Source organism: Nothoprocta perdicaria, unplaced genomic scaffold (assembly GCF_003342845.1).
Source record: "Nothoprocta perdicaria isolate Ctin4 unplaced genomic scaffold, notPer1 scaffold_263, whole genome shotgun sequence".
Classification (NCBI taxonomy): domain Eukaryota; kingdom Metazoa; phylum Chordata; class Aves; order Tinamiformes; family Tinamidae; genus Nothoprocta; species Nothoprocta perdicaria.
Genome location: NW_020455492.1, coordinates 769,282 through 782,235, shown reverse-complemented (window position 1 = coordinate 782,235; position 12,954 = coordinate 769,282). Strand labels below are relative to the sequence as shown.

The 12,954-nt window shown below is 39.6% G+C and overlaps 1 protein-coding gene across 2 annotated transcripts in view; it reads left to right on the top strand.

The window, feature by feature from the left end:
* TAF2 (TATA-box binding protein associated factor 2) overlaps positions 1–7,633 on the top strand; it is a 52,631-nt gene extending 44,998 nt beyond the window's left edge. For both annotated transcript variants that reach the window (XM_026040736.1, XM_026040735.1), the window contains one exon: positions 6,780–7,633. In XM_026040736.1, the coding sequence (XP_025896521.1) occupies positions 6,780–7,045 (266 nt within the window). In that variant the 3' untranslated portion in view covers positions 7,046–7,633. The remainder of the gene's footprint in view (positions 1–6,779) is intronic.
* Positions 7,634–12,954: the final 5,321 nt, after the last annotated feature.

The following is a 12,954-nucleotide window of genomic DNA, read 5'->3' as shown; positions in this document are numbered from 1 at the left end:
AGGACTCTTGCGTATTAAGTTTGCTCTGCAGTKCAGAATGGGTAAAGCCTGGTTCAGTGTAGAGCGCTGGCCACTCTGCTGCTGCTTTGGTGGATTTTTGTAGCTGTACAGCAGTCGGAAAGCTACTTTGAGGTTGCTTGTGTGCTGGATGACCTCCTCACCTGCACTGTTGGGCATTCGTCATAGGGGAATACGTTCTCTTCCCTRGGTCACAAATGAGACAAGTGTTACTTTTGCCACAGATCTCATTTTAAACAGAAAGAAGCCTTTGAAAAGTGTTGTTTTGAAAAGCATTAGATTAATTTCATTTTCTTTGGTTTGTGCAGTTAGAAGCAGTTCCCTTTCAGATGTTCTCTTTGCTTCTCAAATTTCACCTGTTTCTTACTTGGACCGTCTCGGATAGAAGCAGGGACGTATGGATTTCAGACAGAGTAAAGAAAGACAATTTAACCTTCAGGAAATAGAACACTGCTGAAAAGAGATGCCACAGAGATGGGGAAAAATCACAGTGTGTGTATAAATAAAATTGTTTACTCCTTTGCAAAACAAAGCACTTGTAGTGTTTCCTGAACACCCTCAGAAACCTGGAGTTAGAGCAGGAAGGACCAGGACAGCRGCCCTGCGTGCACATGGCGCAGAGATACGGGCAGTTCTGGATGTTTGTTTGTCCTAGCTCTGCGGCTCCTGCTTGGGATGCGGGGAGCTCTTGGTCCCTACTTAGCTCTCGCCTCACAGCTGTGGGTCACATCCCCACGTGTCACATGTGGCCTGAGGTCATTAGCCAAGCACAGCCTGCGAGGAGCAGCTGCAGAGAGGAAGCTCGAGCTGGCTCCAAGTGCTGCTCTATCTGTGCGTTATTCCTCCGCCCTCATAGGATGATAACTTGAATTGTTCAAATTGATGTGACCYGCAGAAAACCAGGACAATTTTAGTTTTCCTTAAATACTTTTCTTTTCTGTACACTTTTGCTCGTGGATGGTTAGGTTAGTGTTGAGATTTGCTTCGAGGGTAATAAATGAAGCCTTGTGCTACTACTCCATCAGGATTGCAGGTTTTGGTACTATAATTAAATCCCCTTTTCATAGTTGTTCACATAGAAAAAAAGTTTCAAAAGTTACTAACGCATCCTGTCTACGATAAGGAAATGRTGGGCTCTGGTAGTTATGAGGGATTCTGAACATTTTTTGCAAGAAGTTATTAAAGACAAAGAGCAGGTGTGAACTGTCTGAAGAAGGTTCCTGTGCTGCTCTGAACAGTCTGCTGCAAGAACCAGGCATGGTAGCCTCTTCTGAGCCTTTGAAGCCATGCAAGGTCATGTCTAAACGAGGACAGGTTTTTACTTCCTGCCAAATCATCGGAAGCAGTGAGTGACTGTGCTCCCTGCTCTGTTTTAAATCAAAAGAATCTCAGGATCAGATGTTATATGGCTTCTATCATAAGCTGTGGGTTTCACACTTTGCGTTGGACTGTAACGTGAGTATCCTGCGTTGTTCAAGGGACTTCAGTGAAAATGGAAGATTAATGTGAACTACCGTAATATTTCCTGATCTTAAAGCACAGTGGTACTTCAAAATAAACCTCTGTAAAACTTASCCTGTGTATATCAGTATATATTAGTTAGGCCCCTTTTTTTCTCCTTACAAAAGCAAATGCCTGGCTGTTGTAAATACTTAGCTATAGCACCATATGATCTGCCAGTGAAGTTGTATGTTGTTGTGGCTCGACAAATCATCCCTGATAATTTGTTAGACCTTTGCCAACCACTTTTGGTACCTCAGGAGCCAAAATGGCATCCAGTCCTCTCTTGTCTTTTTTTTTCCTGCCAAAAAAGTAAATTTTAAAAAAAAACATTAGGTAAAAATACATTGAAAAMGTGCTAAGAGTGTGCAGGTAAATGTGGAGATGTTCTCTTTATGCATTAAGTTGCTTTCCTGGCTTTGAGCATGTGATGCAAACCTCAGCACTTCAAGTGTGGTGGTTGAAGGGGATTCAGTCTGGACCACGTGGAAAACGTCCAGTCCTCTGCAGTGGAACTGAGTTATCCAAGGCAGCTACAAGAACACGGGTATCTCTTGYTTCTGGGATACCAGTGGTGGGGCTTAGCTTTACTTTTTAAGATGGATAAAAGTTGTTAGAACAGTTCTCTTAGACTTCTCTTCAATAACACAATATATTATCTGTTTGATAGTACCCATTATACTCATGTTGACTTTGTTACCTAAAATATAACTGCTTCCAAACTGGTAACTCCTAGGTTTTGAGGTTCTGTAGCTAATTTTGCCATGCTGAAATAGTATGTGGTTAATTTTATGCTTCATAAAGAAGGGTGTATTCAAATTTTTTATTCTGAAGTGCATGAAAGCAGCTTTAATACAAATATAAATCCCGTAGATAAAGTCACAGCATAAATGAAGGAACATTAAAGTGAATCAGAGTTTGGCTGCAGAATCTCAGCTATTCTATTTAGTAAAAACAACATAATGTTGTAGCTCTGTCTSTCTGGGAGAAGTGACTGTTCACTGTCTAACCCAGAAGCCAGATACAGTTAACTTTTTCAAGTGAGCTGCCTAATAACTATCAGAGCCMCAAAGTGCTCTGAATTGACTTACTCAGTGAAAAGTTCTCTTCTCTTGTAAACTTTCCAGAATATTAAAGTAAATACAGTCGAGCCAATACAATAGYTAAGCGAGTGTTTTAATGCAGGGGCAAAGCAATATAGTTGTTCAATGAAATTAAAGACAAAACTAAAACAATTGTCAGTTATTTTAAAATCATTTTAGCAGGGGAAAGGGGCAAGTTCTTGTCTATCTGGTTATAAATCTCACTGAAGAATTTTATGAAGTCAAGCAAATCTGCAATTTGTTAAAAATATATGTTTAAACAAAATTAACTGATTCGTTACTCTTCAGAAAAACTTTTCTCTTTTCCTTTTTTTTTTTAAATGAAAACTAGACCATACTCTGCTAGATGGAAAGCTGGCATTGTAAATAAACAATTTGAAAAGTCTGTTTAAGCCACATGACCAAGACRTTGGCATCCTGGAAACTGGAGATTAGTTACACTTGGTGACTTCCTTGTGTGGATTTCATGGATGTTTCAGCAGATGCACACATGCAGCCTCAGACCCAAAGTCTGACATCTTTCTAGGGTAACATTGAAAGAGAAGAGTGGAAATAAGGAGAAGCAGGACACTGGAGAAAACAGCTTTCAAGATCTTTGCAGCTTTCTCGGTGTATGGTCTTCAGAGAAAACACTGGCCAGAGCTGCAGGCCAGCTGTTGGGCAAAGAGAATAAATGATTTTTCTCGTTAGCAAGTCCTGCTTGGGTTCTGCAGGAGGTTTGCTAAGTGCTACCTCGTGTGTGCTGGGGCTCTTCCCAGCAGCCAGCCTGGTCCCTGTGCTTGGACGCCGGCCTCTCCTCAGCTGCAGACTCTGGCCCAGTGATTTCCTCTGATTTGCAAAGTTAATTGCTCCCTCTGTGACGATTGAGTAAATCAGGTGCAAATTGAGTCATTTTTAGCAAGTGTCAATTTGGAAAAGTCCTGCTTGAGCCAGCAGTTTTAAATAGATTGTAAATGCAAAGAAACAGAGACTGTGAGTCTGTGGTGTCCCACCCTACCCACACAAAATCAGAACCATGGGAGACACTAGTTGGAAGATCTTTTGAGAGCTTGTTTGCACATTGAGCTCTCAAGTTGTAGCTTAACAACTGAAAAGGTTCAATACCAAGTAAATTACCTAGAAGACTCTACCCACCACTGTATATTCGATGTTCATGCACCAAAAAAAGGAAAGGAAAAATACTTAAACAATTGAGGAAGATGTTTTCATCACTTGAGAGCAATTTTTATTTGCAGAAAAAAAATACTTGAAAACTTATTAAGGTATACAACACTTTTATTCCATAAGTAAGTTTATAATCTGAGGACTTGATGTTTTATTATTTTGCACCATGCTTAGGATATTTGTGCACCAAGGTCCTGCTTTTTCCCCCATGGCTTAGCCAATCCTGTCGCATTTAAATCCCCCTCCCAACTAGCTGGAAAGCCATAGTTGCATTGGATCCCGTGCATGCAGACCAGGAGGAGAGCCAAGCGGGCAGCTGTACATTTGTGCCTGGTGTTCCAAGGAATGCCGCTAGCCACTTCAGAAGGGAGCTCCTGGGCTCGCCCACTATTTATTGGGCTCTGCTATTATTTGAGAAACCCGGGCTCCATCCTCACTCCCTGCGCCAGAGGAAGTGGCTTCCCTGCAGGGAAAGGGAATGCTTTGAGTCTCCGGGCAGCCCTTTCCCCCCTGTTGATGGGAGTGAGATACTAAGGCCCTTTGAAGTGATTCCCATTTAGGCGGGCTTTTCTAGCCGGCAGGTTCCTGGCACAAGTCTTGAGTAGCTATTAATTAAAAAGAAATTATGTAGAAGAAATGTTCTGCCACTTTAACACCCCTTCTTTTCGATGGCAGGTTTTACAGATGTGAATCTGTGAGATGTTTTGCAGAGCTTTTACAGAGGGGTGTGTGTCGCTGCTGAACGTGGTGCTTGGTGTGGATACATCCATTCCGAGGCATCGTCCGTAATCTGTATATTAGAGTGCTAGTTTCAGAGGGCTCTTTGGCAGTGTGAAGGTATGCTCTGGGTAGTGGCTGGTTTTGCATTTAAAAAGCAAAACTCCTGCTGTCAGTGAGTTCTATGGAAAAAATTGTGCTTACTATTGTTTTAGTAAAAATAGATTTTTATAAAGACACTTTCTCATTCCTTGCTGCCATTGTAGCATATTACCACTGTGCCAGTAACCTCTGAGTTATGCTTGGATTGCTTTGCCCTCTTCCTGACCATTCCTGCCCGTTTCAGTTTCTAGGTGTTCATCAGTACTCCCTCGGTCCTGTTGACTTCAACTAGTGCATTTGCTCCAAAACTTGCWGCAACCAACATGATTTAACTGAAATTCTTTCAAGAGTAGGTTTTGGTAACCCAGCTGAAATAAGAAAYGATTTTGGTAGATGGTGAATGAGCAGAGCTGGTGGAATAGTCAACAGGAGGAGGTGGGCACAAGCCTCGGAAAGTGAGGGCTGCAGCATCACCAAGGCCTGCGTCCCTAGTACTCAGGGACATGTACTCGGGGCTACTGCTGCATCGGCCCATACCTTATACCACTTAACATGGGCTAACTTTTTTTTAAAACGTAGAGACTTCCAGGTGTTTCTTTTCTAATGCCCCAGTCAAGGTGAGCTCTTCCACAGTAGTCTTCTACCTAATGGGGGCTGCTTATAACCTGCTTGTTGCTTATTCAAAGAATAAAATCCTATTTGTTTAAAAGTTGCTTGCTTTAGAGGAGTGCCCTCAGGTTACGAGGGTAGGTTTTGGTATGGGTAGAAGTTCCCTAAGAGAAATCTAACTAGAAYTGGTTAAAGAGGGAAGCCCTCTCCTGCCATTCTGCTTGCTGCCCGTGGTGTTGTGAGCTGCTGTAGGTGAGAGCAGATGCCAAGCAGATGTGGTAACTTTGCATTGAATTCAGCAAGCCAAAGCCTGGCTGTGTGTGCCTATCTTATATCTGCTGTAACATACATCAAAAAGTGAAGGCCTTGTGAATTCTAATGAGAAATGTTTGCATTGCTAACATGCACTCATTGCTAGATCATCCTGATGAATTCAGAATTAAACTTTTTTCAGACATGTTAAGTTTAAGAGACTGTTGTACTCTATGCTGATCTCCTTTATAACATTAGCAGAATTTTATGTTGCACTGTGCTCAGATTTTGARCACGTGCATGTTTTTACAAAGGGATCACTTTTGATTCTGATGATTTTCAGTAGATTCTACCCTGTCCCATAGTAAATGGTTGATTAGCCTTTACTATGAAGAATGTRTTTTATTTCTATTCTGAATTTTAAATTTTGCTGACAGATACAMTATGTTGTTTCCTTCAGCTCTATTTCAAAACGAACTATTGTATAAAAACTTCCTTGTATATGTAAAGTGATTGCTTCTTAATCTTATTTTGGATAAGCTGGATACATTGCACAGAAATCTTCCTTGGTGCTTGTTTGTCATTCTAAAGTGAGTTGGCTCCGACTTTCAGGAATAAGGCATTACCACAGCAGAATTGTTCACAATCTTAAAATAAGACATTTTAAAAAGCATATTGGAAAAAAATGGTATTTGATGGCATAGAACAGGTTTCCTTGCTCTTGAATACGGATATTCCCTAAAAAAAAAAAAAAAAAAAAAAAAGATGAAGGGGGAAAAAATCAGATTGCTGGGAGGAAAATCTGCTCAGGTAAAAACTTTTGAGGAAGAATTGCCTTGAGAAATCTGGTGCTCTGATGTGCTTGCATAGTAGTTGAAGCACTTACCTGGAATATTTAATTTCTGCCTAAACAAACTCAACAAACATTTCAAGTGTTTACCCTGATTAATTATGCTATTCTTAGATCATTTCCATTTAATCCCAGCTGTTGAAGCTATTGCAGTTTATGTGAAATAATGAGATATTTAATGAGCCAAAAGGAGAATGAGAGAGCAGCTCAGGAAAYGAGAGGCTATGGATCAAATTTTCTCTCCACCAGATACAGATATTGAGCTCAYATAATATCAGAGTAGTCGTGTGCAATCCATGCTCATGGAGGTCGATAACTGCCTTTGGGTTTTTMTTTTCATTTAAGAACAAAACTTTGAATAAACTTTAATGTAGGCTAAAATGTTTGAGAGACATTTTGAACGTCTTCAGCTTGAAAATTACACAAATTAATAATTTATTAATCCCTTTCTATCATTTTCTTAGGTAAAGAACAGTCTTCAGGAGAGATAACTATGCATCCAGTCGTGGCAGCTCCCCTCTCGGTATTCAGTAAAGAGTCGAACTCCTCAAAACACAGTGATCACCATCACCACCACCACCATGAGCACAAGAAAAAGAAGAAGAAACACAAGCATAAGCATAAGCATAAACATAAACATGACAGCAAGGAAAAGGAAAAGGATCCCTTTTCTTTCTCTAACAGTCCAGCAAGTGCACGATCGATCCGTTCTCCATCACTTTCAGACTGATATYAGTGGCTCTAGAATACAACTTGCAATATTCTGAATACTTAGAAGGATGTATATAACTGTAGCTTCTTTTTTTATGGAAATAGGAATAYGTGAATTGCTTTAGCAATTCTGCAGTTCTGCCACAGTCCTAATTTGAAGTCTTTTATGTGCATATGCAGTTGTTGAAAAAATCAGACTCAAAAAATGGTTTGTGATTCTCGGTCATTTTGTATTTCGCTGTTTCACTGTTCTCCGCACCTCCCACTTGTTTTTTTTTTTCTTCATTTTGAACAGAGAAAAGATCTCTATATGTAAGGGCCCCGTGTGCACTGGCAGCCCCCTGCACATCATGCTGACCCTGCCTGCTGCCAGAATCAATTATGTTTTAATCCTCCGAAGAATGTTACAAGGCAGAGTATGTTTGAAACAGGAGCCAACTGGCAGAGCTTTGGTGAAGTGCAGTTTCCAGAGTGCTATTGTATAGGGAAGTGCAGACCTCCTGAGAAGACAAGGATTTTCTGTAGTCTTCAGTTGAGCTGTTCCTTGCTTTAACAATTGCAATGTAATGTCAGAATTTTAAGAACAGCATAGAGCATTTGCCTTTTTCAGATACTAAAACTTAAAAATTCCAAGCTGCTTTTAAGCTGCAGGTATTTATTATGGACATGATCCTTTGAATATAATGACTCTGGAATTATGTTTTTGGAATTTTAGTAAAATGCTTAATGCATGTTTTGTCCTGTAATCAGACTTCTAAAAATCCAATAAAGTTTGCAAATTATTTTGACAAAGGCAGATTTTTTTCTTTAAGCTTGACATTAGAATAGCTTTTGAAAAATGGCTTTGCTAAAATTAAAAAGTATTTTTGAAAAGCTGCATATAGATTTAAAACTATATATTTCTTTCTGCTCAAGTGTGCTTTCTTGGAAATGTTCTTTTGCATCAGTTGATGAATTCACAGGAACTTTAAGTGATGAATGCAGTTGAGTTTCTTTTGCTGTGTTTTATGCAGTATAATGTTTACACCCAGCAAATGTTTTATGTAAAAACTCAAGTTTTTAAAAGTTCTAATAGTAGAGATAAAATCTCTGCCACTCTTTGGGTTTTTCTTTATTTGTACATAGAGGCAGGGTTATATTTCCATATGCTGATTGACTTCTGTTGCCCAGAGTTCACACTTCATTCTTGTAAGATGGTTRCATTTGGGTTAAACATTTTATTCAAAATTTTTCACGAACTCCTGTGAGAGAGACTGATTCTACTTCTCGGGCAAAGGAGAAGAGTTCAACAGGAACCCAGGAGGGTTTTTCTAAAGCCATATTCTGTTTCATGAACGTTAATAAATGCTTTTATATTGTATACCTGCTGTTGAATCCTGTAATTCTTCTAATAACAACTCAGCTGTAGAATCCAAAGACCAGCAGTAGATATAAATATGTTGTAATACACCTATGTTTATTTTGTTAATCCACATGTGGACACTTTTGCAAATTGCTTTACTCCAAACACRTGTAAATTACGTTTGGGGGCGAGTTTAGTCTTCCTGGAACCAGGCAGCCTCGCAGAGTGTCCCTGTGTGATGTGGTGGCCRTTGGCTGTCGTGGTGGGTGAATCCCGCCTTGGCAGCAATTGTTTCCCCTCCACCTTGTAGCTCTTAGGATTTGGGTGAAGTAAAGGTGCAAGAGGAGGAGCGCGAGGTCTAGGTGTGACTAGGAGGAGGTCCAGAGCCTCTTCTGGGTGGACTGACAACACGTGCGGTTGATCTTAGACCTCCCCAAGCCAATGAGTTGTGTTAGCGCCGCAGGAGAGGTTCATGAGGCTCCATGGAAACATTTTTAGCTCTTTTTCCCTTGGCCAAGGAGTGAGGTAACAGTGCCAAAGGTGTTTGTGGGAGACCTGGGCTAATGAGCAGTGAAAGGTGGCACAGTGTGGTGCCATGGAGGCTCATGCATTTATATTTTAAAAATGAGGTCAAGGATAACGTAGGCCCGTGTTGTTTTTTACTTTTGGAGCCATGGATTTGCACTCTGTTACACTGAGGGGAAATGTATTGTTTGGTGATAGAGGCACAGAGTTGTACTGCCCCAATTCTAAACTTCATGTGTTTGTCTGTATGATCACTGTTGAATTTTTGGATATAGACTAAGGGAATACGGCAAAGATGCAATTGCTGGAAAATGCTGGGGAAAAAAGGATGTAGAAGACCCCAAGGGGACCTGGTGGTAGTGGGCAAATCTTTCCTCCAAGGTGTTTGGGCAGCAGATGGGCAGGCGTCGCATGGAGGTGGTTTTGGGATATTGGGTCCCTGGATTAGGTGACCTTCCCATTATAGCTGTTTTTCATGGTTTCTTTGATCTTCCTTTTCTCCRTCAGAGAAATTCCTCCCTGGATGTTTGGGGCACTTATGGAAGGTGGGCTATCAAAAGCCTGTGCCTCCAAAGAGCTTAGGGGCTGTGGTTTAGCTTGGGCTTGCTGGGGCTTTTATTGCTTTTTCTTCTTGTTTAAAACTTTCACTGTTTCAAAGTTTTAACCTTTGTTCAATTCAGCTAAATCCTTTGGATTTGGATGGTGGATTAAGCTCCTTATCCTCCCCATAAGCAAACCTGATAGATGGGCTGTGACCTGTGTGGTTTCTTTTAGTAAAGGTTGTAATTTATGAGTTTAAACCTCAGGTTTCTAGTGCACTCTCCTTGAAATAGAAGGAAAAATGTTGCATCTGAGCTGGGGCTGTATCTTCATACTGGAGGAATATGCCTCAACAATACAGAGTGGAAATACATATGTTCTTGGAAATGCACAAAGAGGTCCAAGTCTGGAGGTTATTGTGGTATTTCAGATTTTAATATGATTTCCTTTATTTTGTTCATTAGAAAGTGCAAGGCAAATACATAATATCAAGCTGCCTATCTGGAACTTCTGTATTGGCTTGCCATTTATCTTGCGTATTTTTTTCTTTACATCACAACATCACTATAGAAGATGATGTCTATAAAGTAATGCCTTTGCATTTTCTGCAGATTTGCATATCTGCAAGCTTTTATTTCATTAAAATAAATTATGTTAATACCTTTTTTTTGGTGCTCATGTCCAAGAACATTTCCRTGTGGGTTGGAGAGCTCGGAGGTCTTGCCAGTGTGGCCTGTGCGCTGGAGGGAGCACAGCAGAACTGCAGCAGCTCTGGTTCTTGGTGACCTGGTCCTGGCCCCACTCGTGCATCCCATGAGGTGCTGGAGCAGGAACTGGGATTAACACCACAACCTATCCTTACACCCTTCAGTGTGTTGGAGTATGAAAGTTGTGGTAATTGATTTCATAGTCACAGAAGTTTGGTAATTTACGTAAACTTTATATGAGGACACTTATAAGTCAGGTCAGTTCCTTAAGTYAGTTTATTCACAGAAAAATAACCTTATTTTTAACACAGTATCATTGTTGTATACAGCCCTTAAAATAGAGAAGGGAAGTATAYATCTTTTGAGTTAGATTTGCTTTTATATATATGCAAGTAAAAGTACTGTTCTGATGTTATACTTCTATATTATAGTATATTGGATTTTAAAATATGCTTATACATGTTTTATATCCTGTTTTTATTATGTAAAATGATAATAATATGAGTGTTTTCATACATACTGAGCTCTGACAGCTCATTGAAAGTCCATGTTTTTCTATAGTCATCTAATTCCCAAAATATAGTTTTGCTAAACATATTTCTAGGGTTCATGCTCTAAGTGACCTGTGTGTGCAGTGCGGTTGGAACTAGCTCTCCAAAGATCCCTTCCAACCTTAATGATTCTAGGATTTTCTTACTGTCAGGTTAAGTCTACATCAAATTTTGATGTGGATAACTCAGGATTTCACTGGRAAAGCTTCCTATTTGATTGGAACATATTTCAACTGGTATAGTGCTTCGAAAGATAAACATGAGTATTTTTGTGGTCAACATTATAGTATGAAGGTGAAAGCATGTTCATCTGGTTGAGTTTTTGAGTTTCTGAGAAGCGTGAAGCTGCACGATGCTGTTGGGGTGACTTAAYCACTGATCACAGCTGGGGGAAGGGGCTTAGTTCCTGGCTGCTCCCACCCCATAGTCCCACTTTGGGCTTCCCATGTCTTAGCTGGGCTCTCCTGGACGCTGATTCCACTTGCTCCTCTGTTGGCCAACCAAGGGAACAGACCTAATATTATTTGCATTGGCAACCTGAGCTGCTTCAGCAAAGGCTCAGTGAGCAGCAAGATGAGCGCGTGGCTGGTGGGGAAGAGTACTGCTAATAGCGATAAGTCAAGTTTTTACACCTGCTGCTCTTTGGCTCTTAATTTGCTTGTGAATAGGTTCAGAAAATGTTTTGTGATGGAAATTTTGGAGCACTCAAGTGCTGGTTACATGACCAGCCTTTKTTCTTTCCCTGTGCTGTGTTTAAAAATAAAAAGGAATGGTCTCAAGAACAAAGGTCTAAAAGTTTGCTTCAGAATTGCTCCAGAGGTCATTTCAGCTAAAATCTAAACGATTTTTTTAATCCCTCTTCTATTTTATTTTTATTTACAGAATTGAATTTCAGAACACTTTTAAAAATAAAAAAAATTTCAGTCTCAAAGCATATTCATTTTCTAAATATCTCTTTCTCCCCCACACTTTTAATTTTCTTTTTATAAATCTTGTTTTAAAAAGTAAGCATTTGATAAAACTTCTACATGAAAATATGCCCTGACAAGAGGGAAAAAAATCTGAAAGCTCATTAAAAATGTACATGTTTTTATGACTAGTTTGATTCTTTCACTTTCCAAAAACYTATTTCAGGGAAAAATGCTCCTCCTCACCTTTCCAGGAAAGGGAGGATAACTGTGCTATTATTTTACTATTATTTACTATGATTTTGGACTTGGCCTCTGGTCTTGCTGCAGCCTCCCTGGTTTCTGTCCATTAGTTTTTAACTTCACTTCTCCAGTCTATTGAAACGTTCTTTACACAGAGTGTGTCAGGAATTTCTTGCTTTTACCTGTGTTTGGAGCATTGTGGATCTAAAATGCTCCTCTGTCTCAAATGCTTCTAGCACGGGGTGTGTGTGTGTGTTGCCCTGCTAGAATCCCTACATTTGTTTCTGTGTCCTTGCTTCATCACAAAATGCTCAACACGTTTCAATGTCTTTAACACTGAGATTTTTAAGACTAGAAGTCTGTTTTCACAGCCCTGAAAATGTTCCAGATGCTTAATAAAGCACTCAGCACTTAGAAGCTAGGACAAGACACAGAGGAGAAGGGAGAACAGGGCTTTTTTGTACATTGCCCCAGAGAAGGGAAAAAGGTAAGGAAATTATTTTGCAAGTAATTTTAGTTTTAGGAAACTGATAAAGAGTTTTAAGGARTTGTTAAGTGGCTAATGCTGTGACCTAGGGAAAAAGAAGCTATGTAAAATAGTACGGAAGGAGCAGTTGAAGCAGTGCTTTATTTTTCAGTAAATGTKCAACAAGTCAATTATGAGACAGAGGCACTTAAAAATGAAAAGAAACTAAAAATCTGTGAGGCATGTAACAACTTCTTAATTTTTGACCAAACTTCAACAAATCTTATATTCTGTAGTATTTAGAATTACAGAGCAAAAGCTCTATTTCTTTTGTATAACCGGGCAGTTTATTATGACTAAAGACCTATCATCTAATCAACTAACAAGCTGTTTGATTTGTTTTGTTCTCTTTAGTCATCTACACTATTAAGAACAGAGAAAGTTTGYAAATATGTAATTTATGACTTTATTACAGAATGTATGGGTACTTTAAACTAGATTTACTTGGTGTATAAATWCTTTTGTGAACTTCAAATGAGTAGAAAAATAATCAGAGATAGGCCTTTGTGCTGAATTGGCTTTTGTGCTGTGTGCAGAAAACTACCTTTTTATGCACGTGTATTTCTGTGATTCTGAGCTGAGCAAA